The sequence below is a fragment of the Jaculus jaculus genome, chromosome 19 (assembly GCF_020740685.1).
Source record: "Jaculus jaculus isolate mJacJac1 chromosome 19, mJacJac1.mat.Y.cur, whole genome shotgun sequence".
NCBI lineage: Eukaryota > Metazoa > Chordata > Mammalia > Rodentia > Dipodidae > Jaculus > Jaculus jaculus.
In genome coordinates this window covers 93,014-113,178 of record NC_059120.1, presented here as the reverse complement: position 1 = coordinate 113,178, position 20,165 = coordinate 93,014, and the positions used below count along the sequence as shown (strand labels likewise).

At 39.1% G+C, this 20,165-nt stretch overlaps 1 protein-coding gene and 1 non-coding gene across 2 annotated transcripts in view; one reads left to right on the top strand and one right to left on the bottom strand.

Moving 5' to 3' along the window:
• The window catches only part of Wls (Wnt ligand secretion mediator), a 120,484-nt gene that overhangs the window by 40,980 nt on the left and 59,339 nt on the right, over nt 1-20,165 (top strand). The window contains exon 2 of the mRNA XM_004671382.3: nt 13,801-14,073. Coding sequence (XP_004671439.1) covers nt 13,801-14,073 — 273 coding nt within the window. The remainder of the gene's footprint in view (nt 1-13,800; nt 14,074-20,165) is intronic.
• On the bottom strand, nt 11,885-11,991 carry LOC123456091. Its single transcript, XR_006634312.1, has one exon. It is a non-coding gene; the product is annotated as a U6 spliceosomal RNA (small nuclear RNA).

Below are 20,165 nucleotides of genomic sequence, written 5' to 3'. Positions count from 1 at the left end.
TTGTTGGAGCAACTTTTCATAAGGATGTAGGTCTCTGTTGACTGCCTAACCTCCTCCATCAAACTGGGAACAACATATGGTCTGAGACTGTTATTTGTCTCTGTCTTTAGTTAACACTATGCTGTACAGTACTAACACACCAAGATAAATGCAAAAGGCATTTTTGTTGCTTGTGATAAAGCAAAGAAATCGTCTGTGTTAGCTTAAATGGAGACTATTTGTCATGTCACCATTGTGTTTTAGTTTTGGCTTTTCTAGAAGGCAAAGATTTTTAATTACACCTCCTGAAGGGAGCAGGGATGATGACTCAATGTTGACTCAGCTTTGAGCATGAGAATGGTAGTGCTTGGCTAGATGCCAAGTGGCGAACCAGATGCCACTGGAGATGAGGTGACAGGATGCTGCTGGAATATTGTTCTAAAGGAAGGACAAGTTTAGTCACAGTTTGCTTACATTTTTATTCAGAGTTATATTGGTAATGATAGCTGGAATTTTTGTCTCATTGTAGTATACTTACTTCTTCTACATCCCAAATAGCCAACTGTTGACCTTTCTCAAGTACTATCAGCATAAATGTAGCTTTTATCACAAATATAATTAACTTTTCTGCAGGTTATATGTTTTCTTCATTATTTGTACATTTCACGTCACTGATACCTATTAGGTCCACTCCAACATTTAACAGTATCCGCACTTAGGGGATACTCCGTGTAGTCAATTAATTTGAGACTGAGGGATCACTGACTTCAAAGAGGTGTCTTTACAACTTTAAATATGCCTTCCTGGTTTCACATCACTTTAAAATTAAATGTAAGGAAGTGTACTTCTATATTTGAATACTGTAATAGATACCAAAAATACTGTTAAAATAGAGATAAGGACAGCAAACATGGCCTGTGTTATAGTAGTAAGAACTGAGTGGTGATGGGGCCAGCATTGGCAGAGTACTTTCTATAACTTCTATGTATGCCCTCATTGCTCTCAGCCTTCCATACAGGTTAACAATACACAGTGATCACTGCCTGCTAAATTGCATTGATGTAGAACTTCTGCCCCACATATATTCAATAATTTATATGCTTTGAATGGGTACAAAGGACATGTATCATGTGTGCTGAGGCAACTTAGGGTGATACTGCATTTATAGTCTAGAAATACTGAGGAGGGGTTAGTTTTGCTGTCACCAGAGCAAGCACGACTTAGTTTGTTGACTTGAATTCAGATAGTTGTTCTTAATACACAGTGTGTTGATACCCAGAACCACACAGCATCCAACCAAGATATTCATTACAAATATAGTAGACTGTGTCCTGTTCAAAGGTTAGAAATAGTTTCACTTTCCCCATTTAGTTCTTTTGCTTACAGCAAAATCACTTTCAAAAAGAACTTAAAGATAGTTCAAATGCCTTTTGATTCTAGATACTTACTGTTTTATGATTCATGTAATCACAGTTTTGGTTACAGCTAATTAAAGCATCTTCTATGGGAGACAGACAGTCATAAACTTGAAGTTCTGCTTTTAGTTCTCTCGAGATGCTGTCCATTGTGCCGGGGATTCAGCCTCAGTACTAAGAGAGTTTCTCCTGAGTTCCAGACCTATCACTGAGGGAACATTAACTGTCCGTGCAAGAATACCAGGGTACCTGTTTACTCTCTCAAATAATATACATAGTACACATTTTTTCTTTTAAGTACTACTAGAAAAATTGAAAATGTTAACTTATCTGTAGGTTTTTAAGTTTTGCCAAAGTTTTGATGCCAGAAGACTAAGTTATTCAAGTGAATAAAAATATTTGTCAGTCTCATAGTCTAGCTAAAGTTATGTAATTGCATCTTCTCCAAGATTATTGCCATGATCTTTATGAAAATATTAGTAATCCTTGGAGCTTTTCTTTCTTTTTTTTTTAAATATTTTTTATTCATTTATTTATTTATTTATTTGAGAGCGACAGACACAGAGAGAAAGACAGATAGAGGGAGGAGAGAGAATGGGAGTGCCAGGGCTTCCTGCCACTGCAAACGAACTCCAGACGCATGCTCCCCCTTGTGCATCTGGCTAACATGGGATCTGGGGAACCAAGCCTCAAACCAGGGTCCTTAGGCTTCACAGGCAAGCACTAAACGCTAAGCCATCTCTCCAGCCCCCTTGGAGCTTTTCTTGATGAGCAAATACTCATGAGTGTTTTCATAAGTCCAATGAGAGAATGAAAGTCATCCATGCTACCATACAGGTTTCCATGGAGGCCCCTAAAATGCAGCTTCTGCACCCTCCAGTTTTCATTGCCTCTGCTATTCAGTGTGGAATGTAGTTTTGGATCTTAACTGAGGAGCTCAGCTAGTTATTTTCACTTTGGTCTGAGGAATGAGAGACTTGATTGTCAAAAGGGAATAAAATGAAAGCACTGGTTAGGCTTATTTTGGAAGAATACACGTTTTAAAATGTAACTTTCTGCAACAAGTAGTTTGAATATTTTACTCAAAAATAGAATTCAAAAATTTTGTCTCACTGTTTATTATCTTCAGCTACATCACAAAAGTTAATATGCCATTAGGTCTTTCTGTCAGGATACTATATACCTAAATCAAGATAACCAAAGTTTGATTGATTCATTTTTTTTCTTTAGTATGCTAGATGTCTGGCTTTGGATACATTATGTATACAAAGTCTTAATGCTAGCATAGGTTTGTATTTCAAAGAAAAACACCCCTAGTGTGGGTCCATAGGGTTAGTGTTGCAGAGATCAATCCTAGAGCTTTCATCTATAGTTTAGTAATGCTGAGGTTCCTGTCAGTTTTTTTGAAAAAATATTTTATTTTTATTTCTTTATATGCGAGAGAGAAGCAGAGACAGAGAGGCAGATAGAAAGAAAGGGGCATGCCAGGGCCTCTAGCCACTGCAAACAAACTTCAGGTGCATGCGCCAATTTGTGCATTTGGCTTATGTGTGTCCTGTGGAAACGAACCTAGATCCTTTAGCTTTGCAGGCAAGTGCTTTAACCACTAAGCTATGTCTAGAATACTCCTGTCAGTTTTAATTGTCGTTAGCCTACTGTTCTACAAACATATTTTGACCTCCAAATTTACCACTTAGTATAAACATTTATGTCATTTGAGTATTACATGTAGAACAGAATGTTAATAATACATATTTTCCCTTATAGGTGTCTTTCCCTTTTGGTCACATATTTCTCTAGCTACTATTTGATCTTCTTTTCTTTCTCCATTCCTTTTCTCTTTTTACTTTACCCTTCCTCTTATTCCATGTTTTTCTCCTCTTTTCTATTCTGTTTTTTTTTTTTTTCTTTTTTGTTTTTTGAGGTAGGGTGTTGTTCTAGCCCAGGCTGACCTGGAATTTACCATGTAGTCATAGGGTGACCTTGAACTTACAGTGATCTTCCTACCACTGCTTCCCAAGTACCGGGATTAAAGGTGTGCTCCACCATGTCTGGCTCCTCTATTTTTTTAAATATATATATTTTTTATTGACAACTTCTATACTTACAGACAATAACCATGGTATTTCCTCCCCTCCCCCGCTTTCTCCTTCATAACTCTGCTTTCCATCATGTTCCCTCCCTCTCTCCATTAGTCTCTCTTTTAATTTAATGTCATCATCTTTTTCTCCTATTATGAGGGTCTTGTGTAGGTATTGCTAGGCACTGTGAGGTTATGGATATCAAGGCCAATTTCTGTTTGGACAGTTGTATGTAAGGAGTGATACCCTTCCTTTGTATCTTACATTCTATCTGCCACCTCTTCTGCAATGGACCCTGAGCCTTGGAGAGTGTGAGCTGTTTCTGTGCTGGACACTCCTCCATTCCTTCTTCTTGAACTATGTTGCCTTTTGAGTCATCCCAGTGGTCATCACCATCTGAAAAGAGAAGCTTCTCTAACCAGAAGTGAGATTAGCATTAATATATGAGTATGAACATTAAGTGCAGCACATTCAGGGAAATTTTGGTGAAAGTAATTTATGCATTTATAAGAGCAGGCTTTATACCCCTAAGGCTCATGACCTCTCCTGCCATAGGCTTTTGATTAGGTTTTCAGTACCAGGCATTTATTCCCTCCCATAGAGTGGGCCTTCAGTCCAATTAGAGAGTAGTTGGTTTGCCCCAGAGCAGATATGGCACTATTGCACTCCTTCAGTCAATTTGGCCTGTCTGGGCAAACTTGAGGCTTCCAGTGTTCACTGTTTTCACTGCTGATGACTTTTGTCTCCCATAAGGCTGCGTACAGGGCAGCTTTTTCCAGCTTTCAATTGGCCAGGCTACAGGGAGAAGGTTTTCTACCCAGCACCAGCTTGATTTCTCAGTGATTCTGCCACTCAGGCATATGAAATCTTTAGCAATAGGGTCTTACTATCTCTTTCTCACAGGAAACCAAGGGCCTTGGCAATAGCCTATAATGTTTTGGAGGCAACAGGGACCTCCCTGGCCAACAACTCCTGGCACTGAAAATTTTCTAGCAACAACCTATGGCGTCTGGATATGCCGTTATTCAAGAAAGTAGATTTTCATATGTCTTATTCAGAATATCTTGAATATTTAAAAAAAATATTTTTTTTAATTTTATTTATTTGACAGAGAAAGGAGAGAGAGAAAGAGAGAGAGAATGGGTATGCCAGGGCCTCCAGCCACTGCAAATGAACTCCACACATGTGCGCCCACTTGTGCACCTGGCTAATGTGGGTCCTCGGGAATCGAACCTGGGTCCTTTGTGGCTTCTGCAGGCAAATGCCTTAACAACTAAGCCATCCCTCCAGCCCAGAATATCTTGAATTTAGATTGACCCTCCCCCTTACCTGTCTTTTCTTCCCCTGACCTCGCTTAGGCCATTCCTTTCCCTGTAATCTATTCTACTTACATATATACAATACCATCACCTTACAACCATCCCTCTCATCCCTTCTTTATAGCCTTTTTCTAGCTATGATTTTTGGTTCCAGATCACACACAAGTCTATACATTTTTAGCTAGGATCCACATATGAGAGAGAACATATGGCCTTTGGCTTTCTGGGCCTGGGTTACCTCATTTAGTATAATCCTTTCCAGATCCACCCATTTCCCTGCAAATTTCATAATTTCATTCTTCTTTACCACTGACTAGATCTCCATTGTGTAGATTTACAACATCCATTCATCTGTGGATCTAGGCTGGTTCCATTTCCTAGCTATTGTGAATAGAGCAGCAATAAACATGGTTGTGCATATATTTCTAAGATAGTGAGAAGAGTCATTAGGATGTGTAGGAGTGCTATAGCTGGATCATATAGCAAATCTATTTTCAGCTGTCTCAAGTACCTCCCTGTACCAGATTACATTCCCACCAAGAGTGTAGAAGGGTTCCCTTTTACTACATCCTTGCCAGCATTTATTGTCATTTCTTTTCTTTTCTTTTCTTTTTTTTTTTTTTGTTTATTTTATTTATTTATTTGAGAGCAACAGACAGAGAGAGAGAGAATGAGGCAGAGAGCGAGAGAGAATGGGCACGCCAGGGCTTCCAGCCACTGCAAATGAACTCCAGACGCATGCGCCCCCTTGTGCATCTGGCTAACGTGGGTCCTGGGGAATGGAGCCTCAAACCAGGGTCCTTAGGCTTCACAGGCAAGCGCTTAACCACTAAGCCATCTCTCCAGCCCTCATTTGTTTCCTTGATGGTAGCCATTCTGATGGGAGAGAGATGGAATCTCAAGGTAGTTTTAATTTTCATTTCCTTGATGGCTAAAGATGTAGAACACTTTTTTTAGATGTTTATGTGCCACCTGTATTTCTTCTGATGAGGAGCCCCTATTTGGTTCTATAGCCCATTTTAAAAAAATATTTTTATTTTTATTTATTTGAGAGAGAGAATGAATGGGTGCATCAGGGCCTCCAACCACTGCAAACGAACTCCAGACACATGTGTCCCCTTGTGCATCAGGCTTACATGGGTCCTGGGAATGGAACCAAGGTCTTTTGGCTTTGCAGTTAAGCACCTTAACTGCTAAGCCATCTCTCCATCCCCCATAGCCCATTTTTTTCATTGGGTTGTTTGACTTCTTATTGTTCTGTTTTTTTTTTTTTTTTTTTAGGTTTTTGTATATTCTGGATACTAATCCTCTGTCAGATATGTAGCAGGCAAAGATTTTTCACCCCTTCTGTAGGTTGTCTCTTTGCCCTATTCACAGTGTCCTTTGCTGTACAAAAGCTTTGTAATTTCATGAGATTCCAGTGGTTGATTAGTGGTTTTATTTTCTGAGCAATTGAGGTTATATTCTGAAAGTCATTACCTATGTCAATACGTTGAAGGGTTTCCCCTAACTTTCCCCTAGCAATTTCAGAGTTTCAGGTCTGATATTAAGGTCTCTGATCTACTTGGATTTGATTCTTGTGCATGGAGAAAGACAAGGATCTATTTTCATCTTTCTACATATAGATATCCAGTTTTCCTAGCACCAGTTATTGAAGAGGCTATCTTTTCTCCAATGAATATTTTTGTCATTTTTGTCAAAAATCAGCTGGCTGTAGCTGCCTGGATTAACATCTGGATCCTCTGTTCTGTTCCATTGGTCTACATGTCTGTCTTTGTGCCAATACCATGCTGTTTTTATTTGGCTCTGAAATAATAGCTTAAAATCAGGTATGGCTATACCACCAGCCTTATTTTTGTTGCCCAAAATCATCTGACTATTCGAGGCTTTTGTGCTTCCAAATGAATTTTAGGATTTTTTTTTTCTATTCCTGTGAAGAATGCCACTGGAATTTTAATGGGGATTGCATTAAATGTGTAGATTGGTGTTGGAAAGATTGACAGTTTCACAATATCAATTCTTCCAATCCAAGATGATGGGATGTCTTTCCATTTCCTGTGTCTTCTGCAATTTCTCACCTGAGTTTTTTAAAGTTTTCATTGTAGAGATCCTTCACTTCCTTCGTTAAGTTTATTCCAAGGTATTTTATTTATTTATTTATTTATTTATTTATTTATTTATTTATTTATTGTAGAGATCCTTCACTTCCTTGGTTAAGTTTATCTAAGGTACTTTATTTATTTATTTACTTATTTATTTAAATTTTTTTGAGGCAATTGTGAATGAGACAGATTCCCTGAATCATCCTCCACTTGTTTGTTGTTAGTACATAGGAAAACTATTGACTTCTATGTATTTATTTTTGTATCCTGCTACATTGCTAAAAGTGTTTATCAGCTCTAACAATTTGCTGGTAAATTTTTAGGGTTTTTTCTGTATAAAATCATATCATCTGCAAATAATGATAAGTTGATCTCTTCCTTTACAATTTGTATCCCTTCTATGAGTGTCTTTTGCCTTATTGCTATAGCTAAGACTTCCAGTACTATATTAAATAAAAGTGGGGACAGTGAACACCCTTGTTTTGTTCCTGAATTTAGTGTAAACGCTTCAAGATTTTCTCCATGTAGTTTTATGTTGGCTACAGGTTTGTCACAAATAGCTTTTATTATGTTGTTGTGTTCCTTCCATTCCCACTTTCTGTAATACTTTTACCATAAAAGAATGTTGGATTTTGTCAAATGCCTTCCCTCAGACCATTTATATAATATTACATTTATCAATTTGTGTATGTTGAACCATCCCTGCATCCCTGGGATAAAGCCAACTTGGTCAGGGTGAATAATCTTTTTGTTATATTCTTGTATTCTGTTTGCCAATATTTTGTTGAGAATTTTTACATCTATGTTCATGAGGGAGAGTGGTCTATAATTTTCTTGTTTTGTTCTGTCTTTGGTTTTGGTATGAGAGTGATGCTGGCTTCATGGAAGAAGTTCGGTGGAATTCTTTCCTTTTCTATTTTATGACAAAGTTTGAGAAGCACTAGTGTTAGTTCTTCCATGAAGGTCTGGTAAAATTCACCAATGAATCCATCTGGGCCTGGGCTTTTGGGGGGGATTAAAAAAAAAGTCTGATAAAGCCAAAATCCCTAAGGTTGTGTGTTGTTCTACACCCTTAATTTCATGAGCTGGGAGGCAGAGATTTCTGTTCTGAATTGGGTTCCAGGTCAACCTGGATCTTGATCGGACCCTACCCCCAATAATGACAGAAGCAAAAGACAAAGGCCCTATAAATATGAAAGCATTAAAGGCAACAATATTCACCCCCCAAATACAGGTTATTTGAAAGTGGTAAAGCCAACCAAGAATATGTAACCCATAACCTGCCCTGACAAGGAAAGAGAGATTAGCTCTTCCAATGCAGGTTTATATACCTGCTTTTTGTTTTTTTGTCAGTCGGCAGCCAGCCTCATCACCTTTTGGGGTGGCTTACAACCTCACCAATGCTGAGTGCCTACCTCGATCCCTTGGTGTTGTGCTGTGTAGCTTGAGTTCTTATCAGCTGTGCTGCCACTGGGGGCTGAATGCCCCTAGTGGTTTGTGGTTCTGATGGTAGGGGATAGGACAGTTCAGACTTCTGGAGTTGCTCACACTTTCAGTAGCTCTTTAGTTGATCTCAGCTATCTTTCCTTCAGATTTTTTTTGTTCTGTTTTGTTTTGTTTTTTGAGGTAGGGTCTCACTCTGGCTCAGGCTGACCTGGAATTTACTATGTAGTCTCAGGGTGGCCTCGAACTCTCCTAACTCTGCCTCCCAAGTGCTGGGATTAAAGGCATGTGCCAACACATCCGGCTCCTTCATATTTTTTAACTTTGTAAGAAGGCTGGTGAATTTGAAAAATCTGTTGGTGTCTGGCTAAATGTATATACACTGAATTCTTATGTTTGATCTTTTCGCAGTGTCCCAAATATCTTGAAATTCCTAATCATACTTTCCTATTAGTTAGGGATAGGGTATTGGCCTCCTTATTTCATTAAATTGGTTTCCTGTGTTTTCTTTGATTCCTTTGATTTCTTTGAACATATTTATAATCATTCTTTTGAAAATCTTTCTCAGGCATTTCCTCTAAGTCAGTCTCACTGGAGGTCCTTTCTGATGCATTAATACTTTTTGGTGGATCTATATTGTCTTGATTTTTTTTATGTTTCTTGTATTATAATGTAGAGATTTTTGCATCTTGGATTAATTTAATGCTTGGGTTTTCTAATTATCTACCGTATTATGTATCAATCAATCTCATGTTATATATTTTCAGGGTAGGTGCTTAAGGTGCTAGGTGTGGCTCTCAGAGTAGCCACAAAAGTGACCCTAGGTATTGGATTTTCCTGCTATGAGAGTATTTACATAGGCTGAGTAGAACAAAATACAGGCAAATTCTAAAATTTAACTAAATAATGTACACATTCAATGAATACCAGCATAGAACATTTACGCAAGAGTAGGTATTATGACAAACAGATCCTCTAACAAAGCCACAGTCCCTTAGGATGTGTATTGCCCCACACCCTTAATCCTGTCAACTGGGAGACTAATTTTTCCGGTCTGTAAAGGGTTCCAAATCAGCTTGTGACCAAGTGAAACCCGTCCCCAATGAATGACAGCAGAGGAAAAAAAGCACTATAAATCAAGAAGCAACAAATGACAAGCCAAAAATATAGCTTATTTAAGAATGGCAAATCTGACCATCCATCAGATTTAACATATAATTTACCCTGACATGGAAGATGCAATTAGTACTTCCAATTCAAGGCTATATACCAGGCTTATTTGGAGTGTATTGACCTGGTGTTAGGATGGCTTTGGTCTCAATTATGCTGTGCACCTGTTTGGGTCCCTCTTTGCTGTGCTGTGGGCTCAGGTAGGATGGCTGGGTTGATCACCTATTCGGGGTGCTGTGTAGAGGAGCTCCTTTCCCTAGGTCTCTTGTAATTGCTGCTGCGTGCTCTGGTGATGTGGGAGGGGAAGCTGTGGGTGGTGCTTGAAGTTCTCTCACTGGTCCTAGTGATCCTCTTCCTCATGAGCTGCTCCTCCATTGGTCCCTGCCATCCTCCCTTCATGTTTCTTGAGTTTGTGAGGAGGCCCATGTTAGTGGAAAATCTCTTCACCTGGCTTTTCCTGTAGCTCAGGCTGAGCCTGGCAAGATGTGGCCAAGTGGACCTGGTGCCTCTGCTACTGGAGCTGCTTCTGGCTGCTTCTGTAGGCTCTAGATGCTCTGGGTCTCTCGTACTTCTCTGCTGTGATTGATAATTTATGATACACCTTCCCTTTTTAGTAGAAGAGTGTAGTTTCCCTTTCTTTCTTTCCTTCTTCCTTTTTTTTTTTTTTGGCTTTTTCTCCCCTAGGCTGCTTTGGCATGGTTCCTATGCTGCCACCTTAACTGGAAGTTGCTCCTGGTTGTTTTAAATCTTCTATTGGTTGAATATTTCTTTGCTATGCCCAATGCCATCTTTCATAGTGTGAATGTTTATTCTGTGCCATTATGGGTTTGGGGTTTTTTTTGTTTTTTTGTTTTTTTTTTTGGTATTATGGCTCAGTTAAAAGATCTTGGACTATACATATGTTTGAACATCACTGGGATTGATAAAAAATTACAAGGACTTCTAAAGTTGAGTGAATGCCTTGCATTTTAAATTATGTATGGTTATCAGTTTTGGGGGGCCAGGGGTGGAATGTGTTGATTTGATACAGTTGTCCCCCATAAACTTAGGTAGTCTGAATGCTTCCTGGAGGCAGTGTTTGTTGTGGGCGGCATTATGAATATAGTGTGTCTCCTTGCAGGAGTTTGTCACACTCTTCTGTTGGTATTGTCCACTTGATGTTGGCCAGAGGGTAATGTCTACCCCTCTGCTTATGCCATCATTTCCCCCTGTATCATAAAGCTTCCCCCTCAAGCCTGTAAGCCAAAATAAACTTTTTTTTTTCCCCACAAGCTGCTCTTGGTTAGATGATTTCTATCAGCAATGCAAACCTAACTGCCACACAGGGAATAAGAACTGGCTTAGTAATTGATAGTACCATACATGGGAAAGAGCGGATGTCATGACAGCATATGTAATTTCAAAACAAATTCCATATAGATTAACCATCATATATACATGTGTGTATATGTATACATATATTTACTTATACACACATAAAACCTTTTTTTTTTCTTTCTTTCCTTTTTTCTTTTTTTTCCAAGGTAGTGTCTTGCTAGGTCTGTTGCTACTAATTTGTATAGGGAAGTTTTTTAGCAAATTAATAAACACAGGTTTCATGTACTGGTTTTGTCATTTCTTTAGGGGCAATAACAGTAGTCCTGTTATTGCACTAGACACTAGGCTGACCTGGAATTCATTTGTAGTGTCAGGGTGGCCTTGAACTCCCAGCAATTCTTCTACCTCTGCCTCCTGAGTGATGGGATGCTAGAATTAAAGGCATGCGCCACCATGCCTGGCTTCATTTGTTTTTTTGAAGCAGGATCTTGCTCTTACCTGGGTTGATCTGAAACTCACTCTGTAGCCCAGACTGGCCTTGAACTTATAGCCTACCTTGAGGACTGGGATTTACTGTGTGTGCCACCACACTCATTTTAAATATATTGAAGTCAATTTATATAATTGTTACTGAATTTGGAGATAATGGGAGAGAAGGATTCTACATAAAATCTGGAATTTCTTTTTATTAAAGTATGTTATATGGTCTGGAGTAATGGCTTAGTGGTTAAAACCATTGCTTTTGAAGCCTAAGGACTCAGGTTTGATTCCCCAGTACCCACGTAGGCCAGATGTGCAAGGTAGCACATGTGTCTGGAGTTAATTTGCAGTGGCTGGCATGCCCATTCTCTCTCTATGTGTCTCACTTTCTTTATATGTCTATCTCTTTTTTTTTTTTTTATTAGCTTTGGACATACTCAGTATGTAAACAGCACATGTTGGTACCATCTTTTCCCTTATCCCTGCTCCCCCATGGGACCCTCCTCTTTGGGGATGCCAGTCATCCCTATTGGGATTGTGGGTCATGTATTGTGGGGCAGCCATCAGTTTGGAGGGAAAAAAATATGGGCTGCTTCATGAATTTGCATGCCATCCTTACACAGGGGCCATGCTGATCTTCTCTATATTCTTCCAATTTTAGTATATGTACTGCTGAAGTGAGCACTATCTATCTCTTAAATAAATAAATAATAAATAAAATATAAAAATTGTTTTAAACTATGTTATAAACAAATTTATATTGGAAAAAAATTTTTTGAGGTTGGGTCTCACTGTAGTCCAGGATGACGTGGAACTTACTATGTAGTCCCAGAGTGGTCTTGATCTCATGGCAATCCTCTTACCTCTGCTTCCCAAGTGCTGGGATTAAAGGCATGTACCACCATTGTATTGGAAAATTTTTTCATAAAAATGTTAGAATTAGCTGGCAGTGGTGGCACATGCCTTTAACGCCTTTAGTCCTTTTAATTCCAGCTCTCAGGAGGCAAAGGTAGGGGGATTGCTATGAGTTCAAGGCCACTCTGACACTATACAGTAAATTCCAGATCAGCCTGGTCTAAAGCGAGACCCTACCTCAAAAACTAAACAAGGGCTGGAGAGATGGCTTAGCAGTTAAGGCACTTGCCTATGAAGCCTGTTTGACTTTCCAGAACCAATGTAAGCCAGATGCACAAAGTGACAGGTGTCACATGTGTACAAGGTGGTGCATGCATCTGGGATTCATTTGCAGTATCTAGTGCAATAATAGAACTACTGTTATTGCCCCTAAAGAAATGACAAAACCAGTACACTAAACTTATATTTCTTAATTTGCTGCAAACTTCCCTATATGAATTAGTAGCAACAGTCCTATAAATGGTAGAGTCCAAATTTGTCACCAGAGAGGTTGGCTACAGAGCTAATTTATCATGAGGTTCCTTTAGTGAATAAAAAGTTAAGGCTCCAAGGCCATTGTCAGTCTGACCTTGTTTTGCAAAATCATTAACATTGTATGTATAGCAAAGTAATGCAATTTAATTCATGTGTAACTTATCTGATTACATAATTAGAAGTATAAATAGTATTTTGATGTTCTAACAGATTTACTTTCTTCTGGACCATGGGTAAATATTTTAACCTTAAAATTTTTATATTTTTCAAATTTTCTATTTTAATCACATCACATCATTTTATGTTCAAAAATAGTTTCTAAATTTTATTTTATTTGCTATATATACGTGTGTGTGTGTGTGTGTGTGTGTGTGTGTGTGTGTGTGACACTTTAGTTTGCCTTTGAGGTACCAGTGTTTGAGGATCCACCCTCAGGCAGGTATCAAGCTAAATGAAGTTCTGAATTCATCATAGTAATTCTTGTACATCATAAGCAGTGTTGTGGCATGCTAGAGCTAAGAGTACTCTTAAATGAGAGTCCTGAAAGTAGTGTGGCTATTCCTATACAAGATCTATTGTAGTAAATTGTCTACCAGGCTTCAGATTCATCTTCTACCTTTAGTGGTTGGTCTATGAAGTGTCACAGTCCTCAGGCTCTCAGTCTGATGGGAACTGGAGTACTAGATTTTTGTAACATAGATTTTGAGTGAGGAGGTAACTATGCCAGACTGCTTAGAAGTATATGTTTTAAAATAATGGATTAAAAAAAGAATGGATCAAAAACTTGATGAGAAGGTTCTTGAGGGCCCTGGGAAGATCCTTACCTGGACTTGAGAGATTTTTGGGTATTGACTGCTCTCCAGCTGTAGACAGCACTGTACAACTATAAGGAAGGTAGAGTGAAAGATCATTAGCTAGAAATGATCACTTTAGTAGATTCTTTTCTAAAGTAGGAATTTTTTTTTCATCTCAAATTTTTTTTATTTTTTAATTTTTTATTTTATTTTATTTTTAGTTTGTAAATTTTTATTAACATTTTCCATGATTATAAAAAAATATCCCATGGTAATTCCCTCCCTCCCCCCTGGAATTTTTTTTTTTTCAGCTCCAGCGCCCACAACAGCAGTGCCCTACATGTCAGTGAAATGTGTAGATGTCCGTAAGAACCACCACAGGACAAGATGGCTGATGCCTTGGGGAGCCAATCAATGTGATAAGATCCGAGATATTGAGGAAGCAATTCCGAGGGAAATTGAAGCCAATGACATCGTGTTCTCAGTGCATATCCCCCTGCCTACCATGGAGATGAGCCCCTGGTTCCAGTTCATGCTGTTCATACTTCAGTTGGACATCGCCTTCAAGCTCAACAACCAGATCAGTAAGACCCTGTCCCATTCCTGATATACCATTTACTGTTTACCAGGCACTTTCTCAGTACCTTATCTATTTTAGTGCATTTAATCATCTTAGCAATTCCTTGAGGTAAATCCTAGTATTTATTTTATATTTGATCACTTGGGTCCTGGTGAGGTTGTGCATGATCAGAGATCTGAAGAGCTAAGGTCCTAATCCAGGATGCTACCCTAGCCACTAGAGTGTCTCCTAGTGTAAGGACTTAAGGCTTTGGAAAGATCCTGCCCTTAAGTGCCTTTTCCCACTAAGTTTCATCTGGGAATAGTATAGGAAATCATAAGTTGTGAAGTTAGAAAGGAAGAGAGCATTTTTAAAATTTTTTCCCTGCAAGGTAGGGTCTCACTCTAGCCCATGCTAATCTGGAACTCACTCTAGACCCAGGCTGACCTTAAACTCCAGGTGATCCTCCTACCTCTGCCTCCCAAGTGCTGGGATTAAAGAAATACCCAGCTCAGAAGAAAGGCTTTTGTTGTTGTTGTTTAGGTAGTGTCTCACTCTTGCTCAGGCTGACCTGAATTCACTTTGTAGTCTCAGGGTGGCCTTGAACTCTCTGCAATCCTCCTACCTCTGCCTCCCAAGCACTGGGGTTAAAGGTTTGTGCCACTACACCCAGCTTTTTTTTTTTTTAATATACTGAAACAGAATCATGAATATGAGAAAAAGAGAAAAGTGTGAACATAGCCTACCTAGGGCCTATCCATGGACTAATGTACTTTTTCACTTAAGATTCTCCAGTATCTGCAATAATCTTAGTATATAATTATATTAATTTTACTCTGTTTAAGAATTGGAACAGTCTGGATATCTGGCCAACACCTTATTTGAACTTAACAAGTAGCTTATGCCAAGATAATTTTCTAGGAGCAAGGTTTTTGTTTTGTTTTGTTTTAAATTTTTTTGTTTACTTTTATTTATTTCTTAGAGAGCAACAGAGAGAGAAAGAGGCAGAGAGACTTAACTGCTAAGCCATCCCTCCAGCCCTAAAGTGGATTTTTATAAATGAAAGTGTTATAGAAACTTTCCTGGTAATGTGAAAAAATACTCAAATACCTTCAACTACTTCCTTTTTTAAAACAATCTTTTATTGTTATTTTTTTTAGAGAGAGAGTGAGCAGGAGAGAAAGAGGGAGAGAGAATTGGTATGCCAGGGCCTCAGCAATTGAAATGGAACTCCAGATGTGTTTGCACCACCTAGTTGGCATGGGCATGCAACCTTGTGCTTGCCTCATCTATATGCATCTGGCTTACAGAGAGTCAAACATGGGTCCTTAGTCTTCACAAGCAAGCACATTAACTTCTAAGCCATCTCTCCAGCCCCCCTCCCCACCTTTTTTTTGTTTGTTTGTTTTTTTGAGGTAGGGTTTCACTCTAGCCCAGGCTAACCTGGAATTCACTATATAGTCTCAGGCTGTCCTAGAACTCACAGCAATCCTCCTACCCCTGCCTCCCAAGTGCCACTAAGGTGTGTGCCACCAAGCCCAGCAAAAATAAAATATTTAAATTGGAAGATTTAAAAAGAATAAACATTTTGCAGCCAGGTGTGGTGGTGCATGCCATTAATCCCAGCACTCAGTCCCACTGAGGTCAGCCTGGGCTAGAGCGAGACCCTACCTCAACCCCCACCCCCCCAAAAAAGTATTTACTTGAGAGAGAGAGGGAATGGGTGTACCAGGGCCTCTAGCCACTGCAAATGAACTCCAGATACATGTGCCACCTTGTGCACCTGGCTTCTGTGGGTCCTAGGGAATCAAACCTGGGTCCTTTGGCTTTGCAGGCAAGTGCATTAAGAGCTAAGCCATCTCTCCAGCCCCTAAATCTTTCAATTAAATGTGATTCTAGTTTTAGCTAGAATTTGAGATTATAGCAAACCTACAGAAGTCAAGAAAAAACTTTATTTCTATGCCAAAACTTGGCCATTATTTCATGAAGTTTAGTGAGACCAGTGCTTATGGAAGGGAAGCAATGATAGTACCTGGTAATCTGTGGTCATAAATAATTGAGTAGGGGCTGGGGAGATGGCTCCGTGGTTTAAAGCACTTGCTTGCAAAACCTGCCAGCCAAGGTTCAATTTCCCAGTAAATTTCCCATGTAAAACCTAGTACAAAGAGTGATACAAGTGTCTGGACTTCATTTGTAGCATCAAAAGGCCTTGGCGTATCCATGCATATGTTCCCTTTCTCTCTCTCTCTCTCTCTCTCTCTCTCTCTCTCTCTCTCTCTCTCTCTCTCATTTCAAGTACATAACATTTTTGTTTTGTTTTGTTTTTGTTTTTCCCCTCCCCGAGGTAGGGTCTTGCTCTAGCCCAGCTGACCTGGAATTCATTCTGTACTCTCAGACCAGCCTTGAACTCACAGCCATTCTCCTACCTCTGCTCCCTGAGTGCTGGGACTAAAAGTCTATACCACCATGCCCAGCTCATAAATAATGTTTGAAAAAAATTCACAGATAGAGGTAGGAGGATCATTGTGAGTTCGAGGCCACCCTGAGACTACAGAGTGAATTCCAGGTCACCCTGTGCTAAAGAAAGACCCTACCAAAAAAAAAAAAAAATGTATTGTATGTAATTATTAGGCAAAATAATGCTGATCCAAAAAAGGTTATTTTAAACAGACCCCCTGCTTCTTACCTTTAAGATACAAGTACCTTATTTAGTAAGAAATATAAAAAGGAAGAATATGTAGTGTGATTTTGTGATATTTGGCTCTTAAAGTTCTTGGGATTTCTTGAGTAATAAAATGTTTTGGTATATGAATAAATCCACAGGGATGGGGTAGAGCGAGGGACAAGGCAGCTTTAGGATGGGACTAATAGGAAAGACCCAGTCACAATTAGATAATTTTGAGTTTCACCTCCCTACTCCCCACCTCTAACTTCTGGAGAGAAGAAAGAGGCTGAAGGTGAGGTAATTGCCAGTGGGCAATCATGTGTTCAATCTTATCTATGTAATGAAGCCTTTATGAACTCCCCCAAAGGACTGTGCCTTGACTCCAAATACCTCAACAAGCATGTGGCTCTTGTGGGTGGTTCATCTGGATAAGGATATGGGTGCTCCATGCTCCTTCCCACACTCTTTGCCCTGAGCATCTCATTGCTTTGACTGTTCATCTTTATCCTTTATTTATTTATTTTGTTTTGCTTTTTCAAGGTAGGGTCTCACTCTAGCCCAGGATGACCTAGAATTCACTCTATTCTCAGGGTGGCCTTGAACTCATGGTAATCCTCCTACCTCTGCCTCCAGATTGCTGGGATTAAAGGCATGTGTCACCATGCCTGGCTATCTTTATACTTTATAATAGCCTTTATATTAACTAGTAAGCATCAGTAAAGTATTCTCTGAGTTCTGTGAGCTGCCTTAGCAAATTGGACTCATCTAAGGAGGTGGTCATAGGAACATCCTATAGCCAACTTCTGAGAAGTATAGGCCACACAACACATGCTTGCTGCTGGCATCTGAAGTGCAGGGCCAGTCTTGTGTAACTGAGCCTTCAGCCTGTGTTCAATGTAAGGAAATTCACATGTTTTGCTGTGGACTAGACTATAAACCAAAATTAAGTTTTTCTCACTTATTTTATTATTGTGAATGATTAACTAAAGTACAAGAATTATTTCCACAAGTAGCAATGGTTTTCCTCTCCCAAACTGAAAGCATTTATTAAGAAAAAAGTAATTAGAATATTATTTCCCAAACTGATCTCAAGTAAAATGGCTGTGTTTTCTGGGAATGTCACCTGGTGTGTTATGAAGGTATTAGGCATCTGCTTTAGAAGGTGAGGTCTGGATCTTTATGCTTCAGCAACAGTTAAGAAGCAATTGAGAGCTCTCCTTCAATACCCTTCACTCCTGCTTCTCACCAAAAATGACCTTATCTGATTCATGTTCTGCTAGTCTGTGTTTACAGGAACATTTCTAGTTGGATAGTTTTTTTTCTTTTTTTTGGTAATTCTCAAATGCTTCCTTTTTGTTTTTAACATATATATATATATATATATATATATATATATATATATATATATATACACACACACACACATATATATATATATATATATTTACACACACACACACACATTATTGACAACTTCTATACTTACAGACAACAAACCATGGTATTTCCCTCCCCTGCTTTCTCCTTCACTCTACTCTCCATCATATCCCCTCCCTCTCTCCATTAGTCTCTCTTTTAATTTGATGTCATCATCTTTTTCTCCTGTGAGAGTCCTGTGTAGGTACTACTAGGTACTGTGAAATCATGGATATCAAGGCCAATTTCTGTCCAGACAGTTGTATATAAGGACTGGTACCCTTCCTTTGGCTCTTACATTCTTTCCGCCACCTCTTCCATAATGGACCCTGAGCCTTGGAGGGTGTGAGATGTTTCTGTGCTGGGTACTCCTTTGTCTCTTCTTCTCAGCACTATGTTGCCTTTTGGGTCATCCCAGTGGTCATCACCATCTGAAAAGAGAAGCGTCTCTAACCAGAAGTGAGATTAGCATTAATATATGAATATGAACATTAAGAGTAGTGCTTTCAGGGCAATTTGGTTACAGTAATATGTACATTATCCAGACAAGAGCAGGCTTTATACACCTAAGGCTCATGACCTCTCCTGCCATAGGCTTTTGATTAGCTTTTCAATACTAGGCATGTATTCCCTCCCATAGAGTGGGCCTTCAGTCCAATAAGAGAGTAGTTGGTTTTGCCCAGAGCAGACATGCCACTATTGCACTCCTTCAGTCAATTTGGCCTGTCTGGCCAAACTTGAGGCTTCCAGTGTCCACTGTTTTCACTGCTGATGACTTCTGTCTCCCATAAGGCTGCATACAGTGCAGCTTTTTCGAGCTTTCAGTTGGCTGGGCTATATTGAGGTTTTCTCAGTGACTTTGCTGCTCAGGCATGTGAAGTCTTCAGCAATAGGGTCTTACTATCTCTTTCTCACAGGAAACCAAGGGCCTTGGCAATAGCCTATAATGTTTTGGAGGCAACAGGGACCTCTCTGGCCAACAACTCATTGGAAAGTATTCCATCTCTGGCACTGAAAATTTTCTATTGACAATCTATGACTTCTAGATTTGCTGTTATTCACGAAATTAGATTTTCATATGTCTTATTCAAAATATTTTGAATTTTGATTGACCTTTCCCCACCCTTCTTTGATACAATCTCTTCTTCTGACCTAGTTTAGGCCTTTCCCTTCCCTGTAATCTGTTCTTCTACTTAACTATATACAATATCATCCCCTTAATTCCTTCCATCTCCTCCCTCCCTTGTAGCCTTTTTCTAGCTTATGGGCCTCTGCTACTGATTTTTGGTTCTAGCTCACACAAGTGTATATATTTGTAGCTAGGATCCAAATATGGGAGAGAATATACAACATTTAGCTTTCTGTGTCTGGGTTACTCACTTAGTATAGTCCTTTCTAGATCCATCCATTTCCCTGTGAATTTCATAATTTCAGTTTTCTTTACTGCTGAATAGGACTACGTTGTGTAAATGTACCACATCTTTATTATCCATTCATCTGTGGATGGACATCTAGGCTGGTTCCATTTCCTAGCTATTGTGAATAGAGCAGCAATAAACATAGTTGTGCAAATATCTCTAAGGTAGTGAGAAGAGTCATTAGGATATAAGCCTAGGAGTGCTATAGCTAGCTGGATGATATAGTAAGTCTATTTTTAGCTGTCTCAAGAACCTCCACACTGCTTTCTACAATGGCTATACCAAATTACCACCAATAGTGTGAAAGGATTTTCCTTTCACTGCATCCTCAGCAACATTTATTGTCATTTGATTTCTTAATGGTAGCCATTCTGACAGAGATGGAATCTCAAGGTAGTTTTAATTTGCATTTCCCTGATGGCTAAGGATGTAGGACCTTTTTTAGATGTTTATAGATGTTTATATGCCATCTGTATTTCTTCTGATGAGAACTCTCCTATAGCCCATTTTTTAGTTTGGTTGCTTGAATTCTTATTCTGGTTTTTTTTTTTTTTTTTTTTTTTGGTTTCTCGAGGCAGGGTCTCACTCTGGTCCAGGCTGACATGGAATTAACTCTGT